The 19345-nt window shown below is 51.8% G+C and overlaps 1 protein-coding gene across 1 annotated transcript; it reads right to left on the bottom strand.

Annotated features, from left to right (window-relative positions):
- Nucleotides 1-752: 752 nt before the first annotated feature.
- On the bottom strand, nt 753-18518 carry SKOR1 (SKI family transcriptional corepressor 1; the record flags this gene model as incomplete). Its single annotated transcript, XM_079954443.1, has 8 exons — nt 753-859; nt 3241-3306; nt 5451-5525; nt 7621-7695; nt 9220-9291; nt 12429-12536; nt 13169-13268; nt 16539-18518. 8 exons carry the CDS (start codon nt 18516-18518, stop codon nt 762-764), a joined length of 2574 nt encoding a protein of 857 aa, XP_079810569.1. The 3' UTR covers nt 753-761.
- Between the last annotated feature and the right edge of the window lie 827 nt (nt 18519-19345).

Raw genomic sequence — 19345 nt, 5'->3', positions numbered from 1 at the left:
CTGTTCTGGGAGCGGCCGACGCTGGCGATGATTTTTTGGGGGGGCGGGGGCGCCAGGCGTATGTCCCGATCGCCGGCCTCTGTCTTTAAAGTGCTGTTATACATCAACAGTTTACAAGAGATGATGATCGAGGGAGCTGGGAACATAAATAAGTATACAGAATAAATAAACCAGCAAATAAATAAATAAAGAATCGCAACGAATACTGGACGGGGGGAGTCGGGGAAATCACAGTACGCTTCTTCTATCCATTGCACATCGCCGCTTGGAAGCCCCCCTCCCCAGACCAAGTCTGTGCCAGGGTGGAGAGGCGTGGACCCAAAAAGTGGAAGAGGATGGAGAGAGAGAGAGAGAGAGAGAGAGAGAGAGGCGCTGGGGTGACTCCCCGCCTCACCCCCCCCAAGTCAAAGGCGCTCGCCTCCGCCCCCTCTCCCGCCTTCCTTACCCCCCACCCTCTCCGAGGTCTTTTCAGTCTGCCTGTGGTCCCGATGCCATCGGCGGAACAATCCGACGCAGCCTCTATTTACACGACGGGGGCGGGGAATGGAGCGCAGGTCACTCCGGATTCCCCCGCCTGTCTTATTTACACAGCTCTGCTTCTTTCGATTCAGGCATGGCTTAGTGTCTCGCGGGCGTCCTCCCCGTCCAGGATTTCGCGAGTCTGAGTTTGTGTGGCACGCACGCCCCTCCCCCCCCCATCCCGCTTCCACACTTCTCTAGCAGCGACGGCTTCGGCCCCAGACTTTTGCGGGGAGGGTTGCTCACTGGGGCAGCAAAGGAGGCTTGAAGGAACAGTTCCCGGTGCAGTGGCGGGGAGTCAGCATTTTGCAGGAGAAGTGGTGCAGCGCGTCGTGAGCCTCTGTGGAGCGGGATGCAGGAGGGAGGGAGGGAGGGAGGGAGGGAGGGAGGGAGGGAGAGAGAGAGAGAGAGAGAGAGAGAGAGAGAGAGAGAAAGAGAGAGAGAGAGAGTCAAACGCAGCGTAAGTCGTCCCACATGCCAATCCCCCGCGCCCCAACACTAATTTCTCATGGGTGGAAACGGGGTGTTAAAATCCGTGTTTTGTTTTTTTGCTTTATTTCATAAAATTTATAGGCCGCTTGATTGTAAAAGCAAAAAGCAAATCTAAAAGCGGTTTACAAAAAAGATAAAACAATGTCATTATCAATAAGAAAAACTAACAGTTTAAAAGTTTCACAAAGTTAAAACAACAATAGACTGCATTTCAGTGGGTTTGATTCTATGATTATGTGGCCAAGCACAGATTAAAACTCCTTGACAGCTGAGTGTTGTTGTTGGGGGTGAGGGGGAATCTTGACACATTGACTAGGCATCCTCAGAGCCAGGGGTAATGCAATATGGGGAGGGGGACCCTCTATCTTCCCAGCTCTTCCTAAGCAATTGAGCATCCAGGAACCCCATTGCACACACACCCTTAGGGCCCCAAACCCTTCAAGATCACAGCCAGGGAGGCTTAATCTTCTTGAGGTCCATGCAATCTGGGGGTGGAGCGGCTCCACCCTTGTCATTCAGCCCAGACACTAAGATCTAGCTCTGAGGTTCTGTTCTGGCAGTTCTGTCACTGAGAGAAGTGAGGCTACAGAGAACCAGGCAGAGGGCCTCCTTGGTAGTGGCTCCTGCCCTGTGGAATGCCCTCCCACCAGATATCAAACAGATAAACAATCCTTTGACTTTTAGAAGACATCTGAAGGCAGCCCTGTTCAGGGAAGTTTTTTATGTTGCATTGTGTTTTAATTTGTTGAAAGTCGCCCAGAGTGACTGGGGGAACCCAGTCAGATGTGCAGCATATAAATAAGTTTTTATTATTATCTTCATCTTCATCATTGTCAACAACCATACATCCCTTTTAAATCTTACCTCTCGGTTTTATTAAAATAGTATTTATATTTATATTGTTGTTATTATTAATAACCTGGCTTGAAAATGTATCAAACCACCCTCCCTCTCTGTATCTTCACCTCCATGACTGAAGGACAAGAAACCACAGAAACTTCGAAGGAGGAAAAAAGAGGCATAAATGCCTTATACTTTCTTAAAAGGCATAATCCTATATGTTGGTATAGGGCCAGCTTGGTGCCCTCCAGGAGTTTTTGACTGCAACTCAGCAGGCTGGGGCTGATGAGAGTTGTTGCTCAAAACACCTGAAGGGCACCAGGTTGGGAAAGACTGCTTGCGTAGACAAAAGCACATCCTGGTGAGTTCAGTGGGGCTTTACTTCCAGGTAAGTGGTTAAGAGACGGTGGCCTTCAAATGTCACTGAAATCTGTGGCACTTGCTTGCGAGTAAATGTGCATAGAATGGAGCTGCTTATTGCCCAAATGAAATGAGCCTTAGAAACAAGCTGACCTGCCTTATTGATTGATTGATTGATTGATTGATTGGCTGCATTTATATCCCACCTTTCCTCCAATGAACTCAAGGTGGTGTACATGGTTTCCTCCCCCCCCCCCCAATTTAAATCTCACAACAACCCTGTGAGGTAGGTTAGGCAGTGTCTGGCCCAAGGTCACGCAGTGAGCTTCATGTCCAAGTGGGGATCTGAACCCCTGTCTTCCAGGTCCTAATCCAGCATTAGTTCCTTTGTGGGCTGTTCAAAGGGAGACAGAGACCATCAATCTGTGAGGCACTTTGACTAATAAAAAGGTCCCATACACAAGATTGATGCCTATTGCGGCTATTCTGCTCCAAACAAGCCCCTGAGCATAATCTGTGCCAGTGTTGTGCAGTGGTTAGAGTCCTGGACTAGAAGACCTGGGTTCAGATCCTCACACACAGCCATGTAGGTCTCTGAGTAACCTTGGGCCAGTCACCATCTCTCAGCCTACCTTACCTTACAAGCTTGTTGTGAGGATAAAATGGGGAGGAGAACTATATTCTGCTTATGCTGGGGTGGCTGGGGGAACCCAGTCAAATGGATGGGGTACAAATAATATTGTTGCTGCTGCTGTTGTTGTTTTAGTTTGTCCAGCTTCTTGGAGCAAAGGTGGGAGATAATTTAAATGGATCTGATGATGCTGACAAACTGATAATATACATATCAGTTCAGTATACTCAAGATATTGCTGTTGCTATTGAATAACTACATTGATACTGATGAGGGGAGTCCCTCCGGTGAGACGTTTTTGCAGAGACACGAAACTCTGACGATGTATAAAATACAGACGATACTGCCCCACCAAACCAGCAGTTTGAGGGTGAAGTTTCCCCGCATTTCCAACCAACCTTTTAGCTTCTGCTGAATGGCGTAGCGAGCTTTCCTTTCTTGGTCCAGCTCATTGCACAGGGTATCTGGAAAGAAAAGAGGAGAGTGGGTGGGTGGAGATTTGGGAGAGGGAATGAAAGGGTATTTGATCCACACACAGCCTGTCTGGCCACACTGCCTTTCATCTCTCAAGGCCCCAATAATCTGCTTTCCCTTACACTGGTGTTTCCCAAACCTGGGTCTCCAGCTGCTTTTGGACTACGACTCCCATCAACCCTAGCTAGCAGGACCGATGGTTAGGGAGGATGGGAACTGTAGTCCAAAAACAGACCCAAATTTGGAAAACACTGCCTTACAATATGCTTTGACAGCTCAGCGGAAAGGGGACAAGAATCCTGCCTTTCACTCGTGACCCCAAAGAAAGTGAAAAGCAACAACTGTTGAAGTTTTTAAGGTGGCTGGAGAGAGGCTTTGCTAAGGCTTATTGTAGCAGTGCTACAGGACGCAGGTGGCGCTGTGGGTTAAACCACAGAGCCTAGGACTTGCCGATCAGAAGGTTGGCGGTTTGAATCCCCGCGATGGGGTGAGCGCCCATTGCTTGGTCCCTGCTCCTGCCAACCTAGCAGTTTGAAAGCACGTCAAAGTGCAAGTAGATAAATAGGTACCGCTCTGGCGGGAAGGTAAACAGCATTTCCATGTGCTGCTCTAGTTCGCCAGAAGCGGCTTAGTCATGCTGGCCACATGACCCGGAAGCTGTACACTGGCTCCCTCGGCCAGTAAAGCGAGATGAGCACCGCAACCCCAGAGTCAGCCAAGACTGGACCTAATGGTCAGGGGTCCCTTTACCTTTACCTTTATTGTAGCAGCAAGCAATTTGCAAGGGGGGCTGGGCCTGCTAACTTCTTGCAGCAAAAGCAATGCCATTTTGCTCTAGGAAGGGGTCTAGCTCAGCAGCCGAGCATCCTCCTTGCATGCATAAGGTCCCAGATTCAATTCCCATGGCATCTCCAGGTAGGACCGGGAAGTCCTCTGTCTAATAAACCTAGAGAGCCATTACCAAGCAGTGTCAGCAAAACTGAACTAGTTGTATTCCCTCCCCGCCATTTTTTTTTGTCATTGTTGCTATACATTGGAAATCAACAAACCTATATTTATATTAAAAAACATCCCTGAGCTACATCATGATGGACCCATGGGCTGACTCTGCATAAGGCTGCTCCCTATGAGTTTTAGGAGCTTAAAGAAAAGGTTGGAATGCCCACTCTGACCCACAGCAATCCTGTGGAGGGGGAGCCATCTGAAGCAAGTCTTGGAAACAAGCAGAAACACTTAGGTGGCCACATATTATTAGGAGCATCTTACTGTCTTAGACCCATTGGTCCCTCGAGCTCAGTATTGTCTACAGGAGCTGGCAGAAGAAGAAGAGTAGTTTGGATTTGATATCCCGCTTTATCATTACCCTAAGGAGTCTCAGGTGGCGACGCAGGTGGCGCTGTGGGTTAAAGCCTCAGCGCCTAGGACTTGCCGATCGAAAGGTCGGCGGTTCGAATCCCTGCGGCGGGGTGCGCTCCCGCTGCTCGGTCCCAGCGCCTGCCAACCTAGCAGTTCGAAAGCACCCCCGGGTGCAAGTAGATAAATAGGGACCGCTTACCAGCGGGAAGGTAAACGGCGTTTCCGTGTGCGGCTCTGGCTCGCCAGAGCAGCGATGTCACGCTGGCCACGTGACCCGGAAGTGTCTCCGGACAGCGCTGGCCCCTGGCCTCTTAAGTGAGATGGGCGCACAACCCCAGAGTCTGTCAAGACTGGCCCGTACGGGCAGGGGTACCTTTACCTTTACCTTTAAGGAGTCTCAAAGCGGCTAACATTCTCCTTTCCCTTCCTCCCCCACAACAAACACTCTGTGAGGTGAGTGCGGCTGAGAGACTTCAGAGAAGTGTGACTAGCCCAAGGTCACCCAGCAGCTGCACGTGGAGGAGCGGAGACACGAACCCGGTTCATCAGATTACGAGTCCACCGCTCTTAACCACTACACCACACTGGCTCTCCAGGGTCCCAGGCAGGGAGGCTCTGCCACTGAGCCAAAATTCCACTATTATTTATAGTCGTCGTCATCCTTTAGCAAACAGAAAGGGAAGGGTGGCTTCTCCTAGTTTGGCTTTACTGGCGAGCTCTGGCTTGGGTAATTATGGGGTACGAGAGGGGGGGGGAGGAGGGAAAATCATCCCCGTACCCCGCACAATTTGCAGCTGCTGCACCATTTCTTCGCGGTAGGCCAGTTCCCTCTTCATCTGGTCTTGAAAGTTATCTGTGGGGTTTAAAAAGGGATCTGTTACTCCCGGGAAAAAGGAAATCCAGCGAAGCGAATATATACAAACGTTGTTCCCGCGTTTCTGAATGTATCAATCCGGATTAACTGCAGACCCCCGCCACAATCCAAAAGACACAGAAACAATTTCAGACATGCTTTTTCGTTTATAGGTTTTCATTTAAACTGGCTTCTTTTTTCCCTTTTAAAAGTGCAAAGGCACCTCCCTTCCATATACAGTGGTACCTCCGGTTTGTATTAATCTGGATTAATTGGTAGTTTCCTTTCCCCGTCCCGCCCCGCTTCTCCCAGAAAAACAATTTCAAAGGTGTATTTTCCTTTAATCCCCACTCTCCATTTCAACGTTTATTTTTCAGGGACAAGCACTCCCGTATTAATCCGGATTAACTCATGGGGTTTACTCGCACAATCAATCAAGAATACAGAGAAAGCATTTCAGAGGCGCTTTTTCTTCTAATCCCGGGTTCTTTCTCGCTCTGCGCTCCCCGCTGTCCTTTAAAGGAATCTTGGCGTCTGACCTCCCTTAAAAGACAATGTGTGAAGGAGGGCGGAGGAGCAGCCGCTCTTGTAAACAAGCGAACAGTTTTGAAAGCGGTTGTGAAGACAAAAGCTAAGGAGGTCTGGGCGACCTTGAAGACCGGCCCCAAATCCAGGCCCTCTCGCCTCCTCTGCCCGAGACCCTTCTCCGTCCCCGCCCAGCTAGGCTTGAAAAGTTGGAGAAAAGTCTGGGTGGCGTATCTAATAGTTGCACCCGCCTTGCAGCAACCTCGCTATAGGAGTCCGCAACCCGAATCAAACACCCTTCGAAATGCATGGACTGAGTGACACTTCCTCCATCTTTAAGATCTTTCAAACAGAATAATTGAGGGGCTATGTATGAATGGAGGAATGCGCGCTTCACCTGAATGAAAAGCGATTTTCAGTCCTTTTGTTGTTGTTGTTGTTATTATTATTATTATTATTACCCTCCTTTCATCGTAGCTGTTAATAATAATTTTAAACCTCATAATTATAACGAGTTTGAAATTCTTTACGCTCGTAATTTATGAGGAAAGGAGCGGTCCTGCTATTTTAGAGGGCAGGACAAGATTTAATTCCAGTTCAACTACAGATTAAACACCCGACGAGGATGACGCTCTCCGCACCCTTCAATAACATCGATATCTCGGTTACTCGGGAGTGAGTCAAATTAATTTCCATGGAACCCACTTCCTAGAACTGAGGGCGTTTAATAGGAATTACTCCCAGGTAAAGAGGATTGTGGGAATGAATGGAAGAGGAGATTCCTCTCTCTCTCTCGCCTACAATTCCCCCTGCCTTTCGGAGTGGGAAGTCCAGGTACCTCCAAAGAATCCGCCTTACAGATACAGCAGTTCGGCTCCAAACCATTTGAGCCAAGCAGAAACTCTGCAAAGGCGCGAAAGAGTTAACCTATAAATTAGCAAATTAATAATCGATCGGCTGCTTCAGCCACTGCAAGAGCGCGGAATATCCGATATCAATTCCTGGCGCCTTCAGTTGGCTGAACTCCGATTTCCCCTAAGGATGCTGAGAGCTTGCCGGTCAGCTCGGTGTTATTTGGACCGGACTTGGAAAGGGTTGCTCTCAACTGCAAAGGGCAGGCAAAGACCCGTTTGGGCAAGTACGCCAATGCAAACTTCGCAAGTGAACCCCGCATTTAGCCTTCAAAACCCACAACTAAATTTTATTAGGACCGACCGAAAGGTTACAAAACAGTGGCGAGCTTCAGTGTTCTCCAGAACTCTTCATCAGGTACAATGCAAGATTGCCTGATGAAGAATTCTGGAGAACTCCAAAGCTTCCGCACTCTTTCCTAAAAATGTTCGTTGTTCCTAACAAAGGTATTGCCCTGTTGTGGATTTTAGAGGTTTCTTTGCTTTCCCTTATGAACCAACGTGTCTCCCCTGGCCTTTTGCGTACATTTTAATCGGATGGTCTACAATCCATTAATTGCAATCCGCTTCATGCAATTTTCCCCTTATAAAATGCTTTATTTGCAATCGTTGTAGAAACAGCGGCCCTTTACAGAGACCTAAGAAGGCGGTAGATATACCTTTCAGACTTTGGAATTCCCGTTCCAGTTTTTTCCTCAGCTCCATTTGCTCCATGAGGAGTTTTTGCAACTCATCTGTGAAGAAAAGAATATTGGGTTGAGCCCAGAGGGAGAGTCAGGGAAGGTGGACCCCAATCCTCTCGTTTCCCCATGGGGAATCATATAATTGTAGAGCTGGAAGGAACCTCAAGGGTCATCTAGTCCAACCCTAATATAAGAGATTTTATTAGAGAGAAAGAGAGAAAGAGAGAGAGAGAGAGAGAGAGAGAGAGAGAGATTGACAGCTAGGGCATTTAAATTCGTCAAAAGCTATTCTATTAATTTCGGGTTGTTGCTATTTTAAAAGAAAATGAAATCAAAACAAATACACCAATGCATCTTCACTACCAGCGCAGTCCAACCCCTGTTTACTCGGAATTAAGCCCCTTGATTCCTAGGTCAGCGGGCTTCCTTGAACCCAAGCTGCAAATCTGGGCTGGGGAGGTAAAGATCCTCCTTCCAGATGCGCCCTGACCCGGTGAGGAACCACCCATCTCACTCTCCTGCTTGGATACTGACAAAAGACCCTTTAAATTTCTCCATTCCATACCACAGCAGAAACCCATAGCGAGGCTGTCAATGCGCATTATGAACGGGCTCCCCCGCCGCCGCCGCCCCAGAGATGGATAGATAGATCTAGAAATTAGGTTCGATGGACCACAGATCTCGAGGAATCGCTGCTAATACGTCCCTCTCAAATCTACATTAAGACAGGCAGGCGAGCCAACAGGGTCTCCTGACCTAGAAACGTGAATGAAAAACGGGGGGGGGGGGGTAGCGAAATGCGGGAGGGAGCGAGTTGCTTCATCTGGTGACTGAAGAGCGAGGGAGACGTTTGGGCTACGGAGTGTAGACAAGAGAGACCGGATGTAGGCAGACGACGGAAAAAGAGAGAGAGAGTTTGCCTAAATAACAAGGCATGTATTTAATAAGCAAAGAAGAGCTATAGTCTCTCCCCGGTCTGGTGCCCGGTCAGTTGGTTAATGTAAGAGGAGTCTGCTGGATCAGGCCCATCAGGTCCAGCATCCGGATCTCACAGTTGCCAACCAGATGGGAAACCCACAAGCAGGATCTAATCATAAGAGCCCTCTCCCCTCCTCTGGTTTCCAGCAACTGAGATTCAGAAGCATTGCTGCCTCCAACTGTGGAGGAAGAATATAGTCATCCTGGCTGGCAGTCACCGATTAGCCCTCTCCTCCATGAATTTATCCAGTCCTCTTTAAAGCCATCTAGGTTGGTGACTGTCACTTCCTCCAGTGGCAGTGAGTTCCACAGTTTAACTGCACGCTGCGCGAAGAAGCACTTCGGTTGGACTCCAGCAGGCTGGGGCTGATGGGAGCTGTAGTCCAACAACATCGAGAGGGCACCAGGGTGGGGGTGGGGAACTGAGCTAGAAGATAACAGGGGAGGCGGTCCGGGAGGGAGAATCGCTGTGGATTAGCCCTTTGTGAAAGTTATCCTTAGATGCTTCCCATTGTCCTCGACCTTCTTTGCGCAGGCCCCGCTCCTCTCCCCGCCCCCTTCCCTTGTCCAGCAAAACCACCAAAAAGGCGCTCTTACCTCTGGCGAGGTTCCCAATATCTTTCTCCCCCAGTTGAGTCCCGGTGACGTCAATGCTGACCACCTCGTCTCCTGTGCCCAGGAAAGAGGAAAGGCAAAGGGTGAGAGCTGATTCCGCCCTCACCCCCCCAAACGCACACACACCCTGGCAAAGGCACAAGAGGAGCCAAGTGTAGGGGAACCCCCCCCCCCCCGCCCCATCACCTGTCCTTGACGGGCAGTAGCAATGGACAACTTGGAGGAAACAAAAGTAGAGATGCAGTTGGTGGAGATTATCATACATTAGATAATCAAAGTTACTGTGAGACTCTGAGTCCTTCTCGACAGTTGTGCACACGTTGAAAGAAAATACCTCGATCGTTCCTCCAATATCACGCGATGACATGCACGTGTGGACGGACCGGCATTGGCCCAACAGCAAGAGCTTCGCGTAACCTGTCAGGGCCTCAGACACCAGGCAGAGCCAGTTCAGGCATTCAAGAGCGGAGCTGTTAAGTGATGCTCACGCACGTGTGAACTCAGCCTTCCTAGCATTGCCATCTTCCAGGCACACCGTGCTTGCACCCGGTCGCTAACATCTCCCCTGGGTCCTGCTAGGCTTGGCGTACCTCCTTTTTACCTACTCTGTATATTACAGTATAGCGCCTTCAAGCGTGTAACAGCTGATTTTAGGAGTCTGGCACACACCCGGCAGAACTGGGAGCACATTTACTAGACACTTTAGTCCTCGTCTGAAAAAAAGGGGCATAATGGCGACATCTCTCCCACCCCGCTAGTCACACGACCAGACGTAACAAAGACGGCTTTGAAAAGGCAAAAGTGGCATACTAAGATGGGCTTAGAAATCCCACCCGCCTCCTTCCTTGCAGACTCAGTTTGCGCTCAGCATCAGCCCTACACACCACCCGACCATAGGCACGTGTGAATGGCCGTTCACAGATCTAAACGCCACCCAGAAGATTTGCATACTGCGCCAAACACTGGGTGCTACTAATTGCACATTAAGGTTAGACAGTGCAAAGGACCTGCGTTCCCAAGTCAACCAGACCGCAGCTTAAGCGGTTTCCGGGTCCTTGGGGTGGGACCCTAAGGTGTACTCAGCCGGAGAGTAAGCCCCGCCGAGTCCAATGGCTTACTCATTGCCACCTTTCATTTAAGATAGGGGGCGATTTCCAAGGAATCCCACAGACAGTCCCGGGACTGGCTCTCGAGTAAATCGGGCTGTTGTTGCAAAGGGGCTGAGAAAGACTCTGGCAGGAGAAAGCGTCGAAACAGCCCCGCGAGGGGATCCAGGTGTCGCCCTCCTGAATTAACTACCGACTGAAAATTTCAAGAGGGAGGTTTGGCTGGGGATGGGGGCCAGAGCAGCCGCCGCCCTTGAATGGAAACCAAGCGGTTTCTTCCCAGCCAAATCCCGCTGCTCCTTTGCGCGGAAAATTTATCACCGAAATTACAGAGAAGCGTGGAAGGTGTCGGGAAGGGAGACAGCGAGGAGTCCCAGCCCCCATTCCCCCGTTTAAGGAGGCCTTGATTTGTAACATCTCGCTATACCGTCACCATTCCTTCCTTCTCTCTCTCTCTTCCTAACTTCAACTTTAAATATTTATTTACCATGTATTGGAGGCGGGGGGAGAGCAAACCACTCACTGAGATCTCCAATACATCTGGCGTTTCTTCTCCCCTTTTAAACTGGGAGGGCTGCCTTATATTACTTAACTAAAGTCCAATATATCAGTTCTGAAAAAAAGATGAACTGTGCTCACTTGGGCGTATCCAAGCGGGGGGCAGGGGGCAGTTGCCCGCCCCCAAATCAAGTAAATAAATAAAAATATTTAGCTAACTGTGGTTCAGCCCCCCCTAACATAAAGCCCCCCTCCCAATAAATCCTGGCTCACGTCTTTCCCTCCTCCGCCACACGCACTTTTACTTCCGAAAAGTTTCATTCGTGTTACATTACACATTGAACTTTAGACGGAAGCCCTGGGACGGGTGGGACGGGTGGTTTTATACCCATCGAAGTAGCCCTAAACAGCCTTGGCCAACCTGGCGACTCCCCGCCCCCAACTGATTTCAACTACAACTCCCATCAGTTCCAGCATTATATAGCTCTGCTGGGTGGCGGGAATTGTAGTTCAAAGCAGCTGAAGTTGTTAAGAAAACCGGGGGGGGGGACACCCCATGATTTACTTGGGAAGTCAGTATTAGCCACTATTGACACGAAGGGTTGTTTCCAATGCCAGTTGGACTCAAGAGTTGACCCACTGAAATTAATGAGCATGGCTAACTTTGGCCCATTCATCTCAATGTCCCTGCTGTGCGTCGTAGGACTTCGTTGAATGCAGCTCCTAAGTTAACACTCCTTTCACTGCCACTGAGTACATTGTAAAAATGCTTCCGCTCACAGCTATTTCTCTCCCAGCCAGTCAACAGAATATGAGTGGGAACTACTGCAAAGTTTTCACTTACAAAGCCCATATCCGTGTACAGAGGCTCAGTGAAACCTCTGGCCAGAACAGGACTCATAGCAGACCCGGTTGTCTTGATGCTCCCTTTTTATCCTAAGTTTGTGGTCGTCTGAGTGCAGCCAGATGTTTCGGTCAAAGAGTCCCGCCATGACTGCTTGAGGATGGTGGGAATTGAGGTCCAAAACATCTGGAGAGGACCAAGCCCAGAAAGGCTGTTTTAGGGGCTGTAACTCCAGAAGCCCCAGCAAATCTAGGCACCTAGTCTTTCGCTAACAATTAGCATCAACCAACCCTTCTCTTCCAGTTGTGAAGGAATTTATTATTATCTCGGTCAATGAAAACAGGGGCGGCAATGAGGGCACATCCCAGAGAATTTCGGCTACCAGGAAGCCTGCTTTGGTTGAAGGTGAACCTGGCCATTAGCCAATGGGGACAACTGGCCTGGCCGGATGGTTAAGCACCTCCAAGAGCAGGGGGCACAGCCTGGAATCCTCTGATCCATCTCCTATGCGCCGCTACTTCTGCAGGGTAGGTCTCCGAGGCAAAATGTGCCTTTAAGAACACCTTTGCTAACCTGGTGTCCTCCAGTTGTTTTGGATTGCAACTCACATCAGTCCCAGCCAGCAGGGCCATAGGAAGTTGGGAGGTGATGCAGTCCGCAAAACCTGGAGGCCACTAGGTTGGGAAAGGGCTGATTTCAGGGCCGCCCACCCTCCTTTTTCCAAAGTCAGCACATCATTTTACCTCGGTCGGTGTGGGCTGGGCTGGGCTGAGAGACGCTCCTTTGGTTCTGATAGGATTTCTTGCTCTCCAAATCCTCAGCTGTCGAATGATTGTCTTCTTTATCTGGTTCTTAGAGCGAATAAACCGATTTTGCAGCACAGGCAACGAAAGTATGAGCCTGATATATCCTTAATTACATAATTAAGGACAAAGTCCTCGTTAAAGCCTTCTTAGGGGACAGCCTAATCGCCTTGCCGAAGAAAGGAGCTTGCTCCTTGGGAAGCTTTTATCCCACCAGTTTTCTAACCACCCCCCACTCCACCGACTCCTTCCTCAAGCAGCGTTCCCAGCTGCCCTCCTTCTATGGGGTGGGGGTGGGCGCGCGGCGTCGGCTGCGCTTCAAAGAAGTGGGCTTTGCAGAGTCCCTCCTTTGGAGAGTTGGAAACATTGCAATACGACCCCGGAAAGAGCATGCTTGATTAAACGCCTGCAGGGCATAGCCTATTTTCTCCCTCCCCCCACCCCACAAAAAAATAAATAAAGCCAATAGCAATATATTAGATAAACAATATTGGCAGGTGAAAGTTTTGTTTTTTAAAAATGACCCCTGGTTTATTTGAAACGCCTGGCCAAATATTACTTTTTTAAGGAAGTGGAAACGTTTTGACATCAGTTCAGACAATTATTAAGACTTTTGGAATCAAACAAGAATCCCGTCCCTGATGCTTCAAAGTATCTCTAGGCACGTGGTTCATACCTACCATTCCTCTCCGGAGTGCAGAGGTAAGGGGTTGTCTGGGGGCCCAGAGGGGTGCCGGCTTTGAGAGCTTGCGACCGATCCTCTCTGTCTTGCGGATACACCTGCGAAAGAAACAGCGCAACAGTTACATTTATTATTATTTTTCCTATGCTCCATTGTTTATTTTTTTATTCTATTTGTTAATTAATGTTATGCCGCCGTGGGAAAATCTCTCTGAAAGCAAATAAGTGAAACCCCCCCCCCAAAAAAAGCGTTCCAAACGCTGCCAAATTGGAAACTCTTCCTTGTCCCCCGCCCAGCTTTTCCGAAAACAAGACCCCAGCTCAACTCAGAAAACTAATTGTCTACTGGGGAGAAGAAAAGGAGTGGGGGGGGGTTTCGGCGGCTGTGTGTGTCTCTTGTCCAGCACAGAGAAAGACACTTCAGCTGCGATTTTCTTAGAGGTATATTTATTGGGGACGGTAGAGGAAAATTACCCGCCTTCCAAGTCAGCCTTGGAACTCAAGAGTTTTTCAAAGCCTGCAAGCTTCTCTCCCCTCTGACCTGCACACCCCCCGGCATCACCCCCCACCTTCCCTTTCTCAGCTCCTCAAATCTAGCAGTACTTTAATTCTATCAGCTTCAGCCAATAGATCCGGGGGTGGAGGGAGTGACGACTCTTCCTAGGTAATCCGTGTCCTTATAGTTCCCAGGGGTCGTGCCTGAAACACTTCGTGTCTAAAGAGTGTGGGGACCCAGGAAGCTGTGGGGGTGGGTGGGGGTGGATTTAGGGAGGATTCATGCTGGTGATCCAGTCCCACCGGAGGTAGTTAAAATGGGGAGGGAGAGGGAGAGAGAGACCTACTTCCTAATATTGAAAGGAGAACTCTCCCTTTCAACTAAGCGAGACACCGCTCTCCTCCCACCCCACAGAAAGCGGGCTGGGAGGCAGTCCTCGCTGTGGCAGTCCCTTGACCCCTACTCGTATTGTATTATCTCGCTTATTCCTAGCGTCGATAACTCTCCCTCTTGTCAACTGTTTTGCGCGGGATGAGGACTAGAAACTTGCGTTGCCTCGCTCCAGGCTCACAGCGTCTCTTGCCTGAGGACTGCGCTCCGACTTTTAGGGTCTTTGCAAGTGGGTCAGTTCATACAACAGCGGGCCAGTCCCTGCCTTCACTCAGCCTAGTCTACTTCACAGGGTTGTTGTTGGCATTAAATGGGGGGGGGGGGGGGAGAGAACCATGTACCACACCTGGAGCCCCTTGGAGGAAAAGGTGAGCCAGAAACGCGGTAAATAAATAAACAATGATTTAAAAACTCTCTGTGGGGAGAGGGCTTCCTTCCCAAATCCATTTGATTCGAAGCGTCTTTGCAAACGCTGCCTCGGTGCGCCCCTTTGGCTGTTGCCGGAGCAACCTGGTTCAAAGCCACCGCCTCTGCCATAGAGAAATTGGGGCGGGCGAGGCAAGTCCTCTGGGCTTCTTACTAATTAGATTCCTGCTATGGCATCTGCCCCTCGATTCCGGGAGATGGGGCCCACCAGCCGGTCTTCCGACGTCCGGAAGCAGCTTTAATCCAACTCCCAGCCTTCGCGGCGCTGCAAGCTGGGATCTGTCCACGGTGCTGAAGACAGCGCAAGGTGCCTTCCCAGCATTTGCGGTCTTTTGGCAACGGGTGGGATGCAGACTTTCAAATCCGAGCCGTAAATTAACGGAACTGGAACTGTTTTGACACTTCGGCTACGATCAGGGTCAATCCACCGCCTTCTCCCAGCCCAGGCAGGTACAGTCAAGGAGAATCGTATCACATGGTTCAGGGCTGGCCTGGTTCAAGCCTCTATGCCCACGGATATCCCATCAATGCGTTATTAAGAGTGCAGATTTAGGAGGGACTCACTAACTTGTGCTGAGTTTGCCCAGGGACATGGAAAGCTGTTTCATACCAAGTCAGGTCATTGGCTCATCTAGCTCAGTATTACTTGCACTGACTGGCAGCGGCTCTCCAGGGTTGAGAAATGGGGATCTCTCCTAGCTTTACCTGGAGGTCCCAGGATTCGACCTGAGACCTTCTGCATGCAAAACAGGTCTCTAGACTACTCCTGAGCTACGGCCCGGCCTTTCTCCTGAAAATGTGGGAAGTAATTTGCAACTAAAGTGGGGGCACTTGGACCAGCATCCTTTGCTTGCCTGACCTATCTTTTTTTTTAAAAAAAAATAAAATTAATAATTCCACAACCTACTCGAGCAGATAATAATAATAAAGAACTTTGAAACCTCTCAGACTTCTTTTCAATCCGCAACTGAAAGCCATTCGGTCGCACGCAATTAAGTTTTACTCAGAGTAGACCCATTGAAATGAATGGACCTATGTTAGTCGTGTTCATTAATTTTCATGGGTCTGCTCTGACGAGGACTGGTGCTGGATCCAACCATTGGTTTCTGACCTCCTTCCTCTCTCCCTTGGAAGAGTCTCCCCGCATCCCAGTCTCTTTTATCAGAGTTCACTAAAACCTTGCGCTCCTGCAGGGTCAGATTAAGAGGCCCTTAGCATTTAGAAGATTATGATGCAGCCCTTCAGTCTAGTATGTAACTCAGAACAAAAACAATACTAAAAGCGGGCGAAGTGCGCGTAGTGGGATGAAAGGAAGTCTAACAAAGTTATGATTTTCCCCGACCACAGACAACCAATTCGGTGCATTTTTTTAAAAAAAATCAAATGTCAATTTCTTAAAAATAAAATAAAATATCGGTTTGTGAGCGCGTGTCCCTGTTTTGCTGGTGCCCCAAGCACGTGCTTGGTGTGTCTTTTGGGAAATCCAGAGCTGCACTCGCGAGCAAAACCTCGGAGCTCAGGGTCACTCTTTCCTCTTGCTCTTGGTCTTCTAGACCAGGGATGACTCAGACTCCCAACTGTTTAACAAACTACAAACGGTCCGTCTTCCCACCTGCCTGCTTATATCAAGTAACCGGGTGGAGGAGGGCAGGGGGTCCTTATCGGGCAGGACTGCAAGCTCCCGTCTGATTAGGAACATGCATTGCTGGGCTGAGCCTGGGCTCCCAGCCTCCCTACTTCTTAACCACTATTTTGCGCAAAGGTTATGGAAAATCATCAAGAATAACGAAGTAGAAGGTCCCACAAGCCCAAGGTCCTGTCCTAAACCACCCACCCACCTGCATTTGGCAACCATGGCTGGGAGAAAGTCTCTCAATAACACCCCCTGCCGCGCGCGCGACCTCCCACTCCGGCGCTGGAGAGCCGCCCAGACCTAGTTCTGAGCGACTCACGCTCTCTCCCTGGTGGTGGAATTCGGGGCGAGGACGGGAGGGGCAGGAACTGGCATCGCCGCCCTTGGTTCCCACCCCGCTTCCCCATATCACCCCTCCTCGCACCTCATAGCCGCCCCTGCTGTTGCTCCTTGCCGGGGGGCTCCCTTCGGGCTCCAGGGCCTTCTCCGCAGGCTTCTCCGCGGCCGCCAGGACGCCGACGCTGCCAACGGCTGCAAGAGGCTCCTCCGTCTCGGTCAAGAGAAGCTGCTGGGGCGGAGAAGCTTCCTCGGCTTCCTCGACGGGCACCTCTTCCTCATCCTCGTCCTCGGGAAAGCGGTTGGATTCGACGTCCACCTCGGGCTCGTCCACCGTGTCGTTGCCCGGAGAGAGGGAGCGGTAGCTGGAGCTACCCTCGCTGAGGAAGTCCGGTGAGAGGTAGCCCGGGCAGCCGGTGGGGCCTCCGTAGGCTTCGCGGGTCCCGTAGAGCTTGGCTATGCTCTCCGCGTCTTTCACGACGGGGCGGAAGGCCGACAGGTAGCTGCCTTTCCTGGGCAGGGGCAGCGGGGGCAGCAAGGCTTCGTCCCCGGAGCGCTCCTCCTCCCCGACGGCCGCAGCTCTGGAGAGGGCGCTGGAGCAGCGCTCGCCGTCGGCGGCCCCGGAGCCCGAGCCTTCCTGTGGGGTGGCGCTGCTGCGCTCGCTGCCCGACGGCTCCGACCCTTCCAGCTCCACGTGGCCGTGGCTCCGCAGGCCCAGAGGCTCTACTGCGGCGGCTGCGGCGGCTGCAGCCGCGGCCACAACAACCGCCGTGGCGGCCGCCTTGGCCTGGCTCTGGGCCGGGTAAGGCGGCACCGGGAGGCTCCCGGAGGCCGGCCAGAACATGGGGAAGGAGGGGTAGACTCCGCTGTCCTTAGCCGAGCCCCCCGGCTGCTGCTGAGGTTGGGGCGGGTGGGGGTGCGGCGGCCCCCAAAACATGCCCTGCGGCAAAGCACCGGCTTTGACCTGGTCGCCTCCTCCGGCGCCTCCCAGGGAATCGTCCTGCTTTTTGGGGCACAGCCCGAAGGCGGCGGCGGGGAAGCCGTAGGGGGGCGGGAAGAGAGGCGGCGGCAGCTTCTGCAGCATCCCGAAGCCCTTGCTGGGCACCGGGATGACCGGGTAGCTTCGCACGGCGGCGGCCGGCCCGTGCGCCCCCGCGGGCAAGCCCAGCCCGCCGCGCTCCCCGGGCTGCTCCTCGGCGCCGCTGCAGCGCAGGCTCTTGTGCACCGGGGGCAGGTCTGTGGAGGAGGGCGGCGGCGGGTGAAGGGCGCTCTTGGCCGCGTGGGAGGCGCTTCCACCGCCACCGCCGCCGCCCGCCCCGTGTAAGGAGAAGGTCCGCTTGCGAGTGCCGCCGTTGAACATGGCCTTGACGTCCTCCCAGGCGTGGCTGAGGTCGTCGGTGGCCGTCTTGTCGCTGAGCTTGAGGTGGCGGCGCCACGAGTTGAAGTTGGCGGCGTCGGGCTGCGTGTACTTGGCCTCGGGGGTGCGGTGGGAATGGAAGATGAACTTGTTGGGCGAGAAGTACATGCTGCAGTAGCTGCACTTGATGCACTTGGCCCGCGAGCTGTTGTAGCGGGCCGGGATGAAGCTGCCGCGCGAGCCCCAGGCGCACTCGTGCACCACGTCGAAGGCGAAGTTCTCCGGCAGCTTGGGCGGCTTGTGCTCGCCCAGGAAGGACTTGCAAAGGCGCTCGGCTTCCCGCTTGGTGATCATGCCGCAGCGCCGCGAGGAGATGGGCATGGCGCCGGCCCGACGGAGAATCTCCAGCTGCACCGGGGTGCACTGCACGCAGGTGATCCCCAGCGCGACCCGACGGTTGTGGATCTCATTGTAGCTGTAGTTCTTGAGCAGCGTGTTGGAGATCTGCGCCAGGCACAGGCGCTCTTGCCCGTCGATGACGAGCGACACGATGGGCACGCCATACAAGGAGGTCTCCCCGACTTGGTTGGGCTTCAGGGGGCTGGCGCCCGAGTAAGGCTGCAGCTCCTGCTTGGAGTGGGGCGAGGAGGAGGAGGAGGAGCCAGAGTCTCTCCCAGTTCCCAGCTGACTGGCGGCGGCCAGCGACTCCATCTCCCCCCCAGACGGCCGAGTTCCTGCGAAGGAAGAAGGAGAAGAAGAAGAAGCACTCAGGACGGGAGGAGGCTGCCAACATTTTCTTACGAAGTGGTGGGGTGGCTGCGAGGAGGGGGAAGCCGCGGCTTGGGGAGGGGGCTGGGCGGGGGAGACTCGACCCCCAGAAGCCCAGAGGCTCGCCGTCGAGGCAAGAGCCGTCGCCGGAAAGAAATGAGGACAGACCCAAGTTCACAGACAGCCGGGCCCAGTCGATCCAGCCGGGAGAAAAACTCCTTGGGTGGGTGGCCGGGGGAGCACCTGTCTCTGCACCCGCCCCTCCCTTCCTTCTTCCTTTTAGGCGAGGGAAATGGGGTTCCTTCTTGACCCTCTATCGGAAATTGTTGGAGCCTGGGAACCCGATCAAACTCCACCGCCACTACCCCTCAAACGAGACATTTCGAAACCCCACAAATATTGGGAAAGAAACAAACGTTGCTTGTTGTTTTTAGAAAGACAGAGACACACACACACAACCATGGTGGAGCCTGAGGCTAAACACTGCCCTGGCTGGGATTTCAGGGGTGGTTTACAGTGAAACGAACAAACACATCCCAAAAATGTCACACGCGTGACAAAGTATTTTCTCTGCGTTTCTCCGTTTTTCCTTCACATTCACTCACTGTCTCTCTTTTTAAAAGGACTTAGTTCTTTTTTTTGGAGGGCGGATATGTTTGTTTTGTTTGTAAATCCTTGTGCATATGTTATGGTATATAGTCAACCACAACAGCAACAACACTATTAGGAAAACTACAATTGCTTCCACCGGGGGCGGGAGAAAAGGAGGC

The sequence above is a fragment of the Podarcis cretensis genome, assembly GCF_951804945.1.
Source record: "Podarcis cretensis genome assembly, chromosome: 14".
NCBI classification, from domain to species: Eukaryota; Metazoa; Chordata; class Lepidosauria; order Squamata; family Lacertidae; genus Podarcis; species Podarcis cretensis.
The sequence above is the reverse complement of the archived record's forward strand: the minus strand, read 5'-3'. Positions and strand labels throughout refer to the sequence as shown.